At 41.0% G+C, this 7,352-nt stretch overlaps 1 protein-coding gene across 1 annotated transcript in view; it reads left to right on the plus strand.

Moving 5' to 3' along the window:
* LOC103921864 (protein-glutamine gamma-glutamyltransferase E-like) overlaps positions 1-7,352 on the plus strand; it is a 13,964-nt gene that overhangs the window by 1,081 nt on the left and 5,531 nt on the right. Inside the window, exons 2-9 of the mRNA XM_009329899.1 lie at positions 899-1,066; positions 1,368-1,610; positions 2,180-2,298; positions 2,803-2,931; positions 4,418-4,595; positions 4,760-4,895; positions 5,799-5,902; positions 6,377-6,622. Of these exons, the coding sequence (XP_009328174.1) occupies positions 899-1,066; positions 1,368-1,610; positions 2,180-2,298; positions 2,803-2,931; positions 4,418-4,595; positions 4,760-4,895; positions 5,799-5,902; positions 6,377-6,622 (1,323 nt within the window). The remainder of the gene's footprint in view (positions 1-898; positions 1,067-1,367; positions 1,611-2,179; positions 2,299-2,802; positions 2,932-4,417; positions 4,596-4,759; positions 4,896-5,798; positions 5,903-6,376; positions 6,623-7,352) is intronic.

Raw genomic sequence — 7,352 nt, forward strand, 5'->3', positions numbered from 1 at the left:
TAATAAAAATATTTTTAAAAAGCACACAGTGCCCTTAGGAAAAAAAATTCTCTTTTTCTTCTGTAGTTCTGCACTTCATTTAAACCATCAAGCTATCTTCTACTGGAGAACCCTCCATAGGCTCTGATGATGTCAGAGCCAAACCAGTCTCAGATGCTTATTCTTTGGCCTCTGACTGAAGCCATAGTTCACCTGCAAGAGCTTTCTGCAACATATTATTTCACATACATTATTTTAGTAGTGTTCTCTCTCCAGTTCTGCCATCTCTCTCACTGCCAAATGACAGCCCAGTGTCCATCAACATAGTCTTGTTAGGTGCTTCCAACAGATAGCAGCTGTCAGTTATATCAGAGGTACATGACACGTAGATGGGGCTAGAGATCACATGTCATGGTTTAAAATGCAGAAGTGTTTCTCAGCTCAGTCAGGTTTCTTTATTTCTTATTCAGAGACAGCAAGGCTGTGCCTCTGTTAGTATAACACCATGTCTTGGAATGGATGACACCTTGAAAGAATTAGCTGAGTTAAGCCAGAATCTTTATCCAAGTAACTCACGAGTATTCAATTCTCTCAGGGTTCTCTCCTCTTAGATGCCTTTTTGATTTTTCTTTAGTACCAGATACACTACTCCTTCTATATTTAATTATGCAGATAATTGCTAACAGTCTATGCAAGGTGGAGTCTCTCTCTCTCAAAAAAAAAAAAAAAAGAATAAAATGCTCCAAATAAATTATTTCTATTTTTGGTGGAAACCTCACATGGGTACTAGTTACCTGTAGAAAGTAACACCCAATTCTTGAGAGTGTGTCTGTGCTTCTTCCTCCTTATAAAGTGTGTCTGTGCTCCTTCCCCCTTGGATGTACCCTCAAGTTTTCTTGCTCTTCTCACTTTTTCGTAGCTGCAACGCAGCCAAGTACCGACTGGCACCTGAAAGAAAATGCAAGAGATCACCACACAAGTAAATTTTCTAGCAAAGAGTTGATTGTGAGGAGAGGACAGGCCTTCATTGTCACCTTCAATGGAACAGAACAGCCTGAGCAAAACTTAACATTCATCGCAGAAACAGGTAGGCTCTCAACTTCTTTCGCAGAAAAAGTAATGCTGCCTTGTGACATTCTTTTGGCCTGATATGCACTATAGGGCAGCAAGATAATACCTCAGAGCCAACATGCTAGTTCACATAGCCATGGAACTGTTTGAGGTGTTGTATTACTCCCATCTCAGCTAGCAGTAATAGCTTCCTTCAGTTTCCAACATATGGCACAAATTCATCTGAGGGGAGGGTTACATCCCTGCTGAGTTAGCTGACAACTAAATCTCTGTTTCTGCAAGCCGGGGAAAAAAATGTTGTTTATTTTCCTTAAAAGGTCCAAAACCCTCAAAGCTGGCTAAGACCCAGGCCACGTTTGGTATCTCCAGCACAGTGAGCAAGGAGAGCTGGAGTGCAGTTCTACAGTCTACCAGTTCCAACTCTGTGAGCATCTCCATTTACAGCCCACCTAATGCTGTCATTGGACGTTACAAGCTGAGTGTTCAAAGTACTTCAGGTGACAGCTCCTCTCCAGCAAGCCTTGGCACTTTTGTTTTGCTCTTTAACCCTTGGTCTTCAGGTATGAACATGTCAAATTTCCCCTGAAAGAACTAAGTTGCTTGTAGCTTCATTCATATTTGCAGCTTCTCCATTTGTTCTATACTTCTTTAATATGGGGCCTGAATATTCACCACATAATGTATCAGTGAGAAAAGAAAAGGGTTTAACAGTTTCTTAGGACCTTCTGGTACATAAAATCAGCTCTGTATCATGTACTTGCTGGAGAGCTCCTTGCCCTAAAAGATTAAGTTCTGCTTAAGCAGATTAAGTTCTGCTCTTGCCAGAGCTTCCCTACTTCTGCACAAGTTTAGAAGAGTGTCTTGTCTCTGTAGAACCAAGAAAAGAGTCATATCTACCAGCTGCCATCTTCTCCCAGATTTGACAGTGTCATATCTCTGTCTTCACTCAGACACCCCCCACCCCTTTCTCTAATTATAGGAAATCCTGAGTTTCATGATCTGTTTATAACAGCAAGAACAGCAAAGGGTGGATATCTGCAAGCATTCTTGTTGATGGAGACCAAGGCTTCTGAGGTTTTGTTTTATTTTGCCTGCTGTGGTTGTACTTACATCTGTTTTGGCTTTTCAGGTGATGACGTGTTCATGCCTAACAAGGCTGAGTGTGAGGAATATGTGCTAGAAGAGTTTGGCATCATTTTTGCAGGCAATAAAAATCATATCAACAGCTTTGGATGGAACTTTGGCCAGGTAAATGCAGCACTAAAACACCAGACAGTGTTTCGTGCTCTGGTTTTCACATGAGCTGAAAGCTGACCAGGGCTTGTTTGCTTCTTCCAGTTCATTGCAGTCATACACCTCTGAAGAGCAGGAGTCTGGTATTGAAATCAGAACTCGTGCCAAACCCTGTTATACTGATTAATATGAGGGTTTGTAATTGACTAGTCAGTGATATGACCTAGAACTTGGAGGTTCAGCCAGCAGAAACCTTAGTGTCTGCTGGGTAGTAAAGTACTGTAGCAATGCTGAGAGGCAAAGTCCTGGCCTTAAGTCCACAGATTCCAAGTTTTGAAAAGCTCTTTGAGTTCTAATCTTCGCAGTTTGTTGAGGCCACATTTTTATATGATAATTCCTGGCTGAGCTGCAGCACTTCATTTGGTGATTAAAAAAAGCATTGAACACCTATATGGCTCTACTTGTCCTGATTTTTAGTAATCTATGTTTCCAAAACACTAACTTATTTCTATAACATAGTTTCAAGGAGATATTCTCAATATTTGCCTTTCCATGCTGGATCGAAGCTTAAACTATCGTCAGGATCCTGCCACAGATCTATCTCACCGAAATGACCCCAAATATCTGGGCCGCGTTCTCAGTGCAATGGTAAGCAACATGTTCAAAAAGTCAAAACTACTAACTGTTCTTTTAAAGTAGTTAGTGAAAGTGAGTATGAAGACACTTCTCAGAAAATTTTAGGCCACTGTTTGTATGCAGCAGAAATGTGGGCCAGAGAAACACCTAGGTGGTTGTCTGATCTGAGCCTGCTAGATTTCTCTCATTGGTGGCATTTCTGATACTTATCACTTTGATATCCAGTAGTCAAGCTGAAAGTATAAGGCACGGGGTGATATGTTGAGGGACCAGTCCCTTGGAGGTCTTTAGTCCAACCTCCCATTTGAAGTGGAACTACAGTGGTACTAGATCTGCTCAGCCATGGATTTGTCAGGCTGCCTTGAAAATCTCCAAGGATGGCGGTTTCATGGCCTCTCTGGGTGACTGGTCCAGAGCTGCACTACCCTCTTAGAGAGGAATTTTTCTCTTATGACAAATATGATTTTCCCAAGCTACAACTTTCTGCTGTTTCCTCTTGTTATATAACTTGCCAGAACAGAGAAAAGTTGGACTCTGACAACTTAGTGTGTTCCATTCAAGTAGTTGTAAGCTGCTATTACATTCCCCTTATCCCCTTCTTTACCGGACTGAACTAGCCCAGTGCTTTCAACTTCTCCTTGTAGATTGTGTGCTCCAGGGCCCCTGACCATCTTGGTAGCCCTCCCTCCTGGGCCCTCTTCAGTGTCTCAACATCCCCTTGAACTGAGGGACCCAAAACTGGAGACAGGATTCCTGGCACAGCCTCGCTAGGGATAATTAAAAGGGGTTAACAGCTTCCCTCAATCTCCTGGTCACATTTTTTCCAATGTAGACTAGCACGGGCTTTCCCTTTATGATGAGAGGGCACTGTTGGCTCAAATTCAATCTGGCATTTGCTGTAACTCCCAGGCCCCTTTCAGACAGGCTGCCACTCAGCCGGCTGCTTCCCAGCCTGTACCAATGCTGGGGGTTATTCTACCCCAAGTTCTGAAATCTATACCTTTTCTTCCTGAACTTCATGAGGTTTCTATTGACACAGTACCCAAGATTTTCAAAGTGACTGTGCCCCATTTGTTGTGTCAGCCACTTCCCCTAATTTAATGTAAATTTGCTGAGGGCTCACTGCATCATGATCCAGGCACATTCTGAAAGCTTAGCTGCATGATATGCTTTAATGATGCCATTCAATCATACAGTGGTAAAGTTGCCACCTCGTGTCAGGAGGGTTCACTGAAAACTGGTGTTTACCTTCTTGCCTGGTGCTACTGTACTTGGGTGGGAGAAACAGTGATTAAAAGCTCTCCATTTCTTGAGAGGACACACATTTAATTTCCCTGAAAAGATAAGTCTTCTTTCTGAAGGCCAGCTGCATGAAGCAGTGACTTTTTTCTACTAAAATGTCATTCAATGCTTTTCTCCTGCCCGCTCCCCTACCACTACTACATCTGTTGTAAACTCTTAATTTATCTCATCATAAATTTAGTGAATATTTTTACAGGTCAACGCCAATGATGACCAAGGGGTGCTGCTAGGAAACTGGAGTGGAAATTATGCGGGTGGGAAAAGTCCGAGCAGCTGGACTGGAAGTGGTGAAATCCTGCAAAACTGGAAGAAATCAGGATTCAAACCTGTTAGATATGGACAATGTTGGGTTTTTGCAGCGGTATTGACTACAGGTATGTTTTATGTCATGCACATAACTGACACTGCACAGATTCTGTTAAAAGAAGCACTAATAATATTTCCTACATGAAAGTCTTTCAAGATATTGGTATGTTATATGAAACTTCATATTCCAGAAATATTGCTTTCTGACTATGGTTTTCTATTCGCTCTTTAGTGCTTAGATGTCTGGGGATTCCCACTCGTACAATTACAAACTTCAGCTCTGCCCACGATGCAGATCAAAATCTGCGTGTGGATGAGTTTTACGATGCTAATGGAAATCATCTGGACAGGGCAGCTGACAGCGTATGGTAAGGCTATATGGTATTTAATAGTAGGACCTATCAATGCCTATAGAGTCTTCAGGTGCAGAGTATAGATTCTAATGACAAATGCTTTGTTACCTTCTTAACAATTGCCTTAAAAACAACTACACACACAAAGGATCAATAAAAAAAACACTACAAAATAATACTACAAACCTTGGTGTTTTCACTCTTTCTCAGTTAAACAGAGAATTGTGACATGAATTACAACAGCTAATTGAAGCCAGGGCAGGCAAAGTTACAGTTATGATACCACAGATGACTGGAAATCTCTGATATTACACTGAAAATATCAAACAGTGGGACTTGGCTTAGTTTGGAACTATTCTTCAAAAACAGTTCACGTTAAACTGTAAAAGTTCAACAGAACCAGCTTCCCTGCCTTTTTTTTTTTTTTGCAGTGACATCATTTGCAGTGAAAATAATTTAATTATTGCCACTATTAAGCATCAAATGCAATTCAAACAAGCTTGCATTCAGCAAAGAACAGGTGCAGTCCCTCACTTTTTGCCTTGTTTACTCCCCTGCTTGTTCTGGACCCATTCTAAATATAAGTGATAAGTATAACTGCAGCATTGTGGTATAAGGAAAACAGCTAAAACTAAGGAAGTGCACGTGCTCAGAACTTCTGGAGAAAACCAGGCTCAAGACATTTTGTATAATTTTACAAATTTGCTTTCTGCCCTTGAACATTTATGGCTGTTCCACAATGCAATTTTCAGCTCCTATGTAGTTAATATAGTCAGGATCAGAGTGGAAGTGGTCAGTCTCAGATAAGAACCTATGCAAATTAAGGCACTTAATACATTTAACTAAGATGGCTGATTGATGGATGTGAACAGGAATTTAGAAACACATACTAGTAGCTTTGTTCATTCTTGCATGTAGGAATTTCCATGTCTGGAATGAAAGCTGGTTTTCCCGCAGTGACTTGGGTCCCTCATACAGTGGATGGCAAGTTCTGGATGCAACTCCCCAGGAAGAAAGTGGAGGTACACAGATTTTACTTCAGGAATAATGTTGAAAAATTATAGTCAGTCACTTTCAGAGAGAAGGAAAAAAAAAAGTAAAACCATTGTAAAACTAATTTCTCATCCTGCTCAGAAATAGAGTGACAGAAGAGAATACTTTATCCATAGCATTAGAAAAGCCTCAGATCATCTGTGGATGCCAAGAAACAAACTAGACTTCTAGGAGCAGTCTTTTGCAGCAATTCCTATATTTCCAGTGTAGGTATCCAGAGCTATTGAAAATCAAGGGATAATATTAAATAAATCAAGTGTACCTTCAGAATAATCACAAGATACATGGATGGTTGGCCTGGTATGAGTGTCTATGTGGATGAAAGGGCTAGAATGGGACAACAGCACTGGGAAATTCAGGAGTCATTGATAAATATCTGTCTAGTAATCTGCTTACTGTCAAAGAGTTGATTAGGTCTAAATTATTTTTTCTTGATTCCATAGGAATTTATCAGTGTGGTCCTGCCTCACGGAACGCCATCAAAGAAGGAGATGTAGATCTGGACTATGACTGCCCATTCGTATTTGCAGAAGTGAATGCAGACTGTATGTACTGGAATTATGACCCCGCAACTGGAAAGAAAACATTAATATTCTCTAAGTCTACCATAATTGGCCAATTCATCAGCACAAAGGCAGTTGGTAGAGATGATCGTGTAGATGTCACCAATGATTATAAATATGAAGAAGGTAAATAAAAACACTGGTTCTTCTGGTTACATAGCTGCTTCATTCCCAAACACATGCAAACTTTAGGCCAGGAGTCTCTTAGTGGGCAATATAGGGCACCTATAAGGTAGGAACAAAATTTATACTCTGTTTATTCAGTTCTAACAGTTCTAAGGAAAGAGAAGGAAAGAGTAAAAAATATTGCCTTGCCCTTTCTGATATGGATCAGCTTTGTGGGACCTAAATAAGGCAAGTCCAAATATCTCTGAGTAAAGCAGTCACTGTTCCACCTGCCTATTGCTAACGTGTACTGACTGCCTCTGCTTTATGAGAATTAGTCTACAGCCCAGTTATTTGACAGCAGCATTAAAGGCCTATTACAGAAACCTAAGCTAAATCAGCACTTAGGCCCAGGAAAAGCAACTCTTTCAAAGGGTCAAACAGCAGGTGAACTTGTTGGACCTTGGGATTTGATTGTGCAGAAGAAAAATTACAATCATGAACTGAATTTGCAAGTGCAAGGAATGAACACTGCTATTGGAAATATATATCAGAAGGGTGAAAAGCATGATAAAGCAGAGCCCAAATAACTACTGTGTGCTGGCTCTGGCTGGGATGAAGTTAACTTTCTTCATAGCTGCCCCGCTAAAAGCGTTGATAACACCCCAGTGTTTTGGCTATTGCAGAACAGTATATGCAGGGTGTCAAGGCTCTCTTCCTCCCTGCCACAGAGAGCAGGCTGTGGGTTGGC

Source organism: Pygoscelis adeliae, unplaced genomic scaffold (assembly GCF_000699105.1).
Source record: "Pygoscelis adeliae isolate BGI_AS28 unplaced genomic scaffold, ASM69910v1 Scaffold448, whole genome shotgun sequence".
In the NCBI taxonomy this organism is placed as follows: Eukaryota; Metazoa; Chordata; class Aves; order Sphenisciformes; family Spheniscidae; genus Pygoscelis; species Pygoscelis adeliae.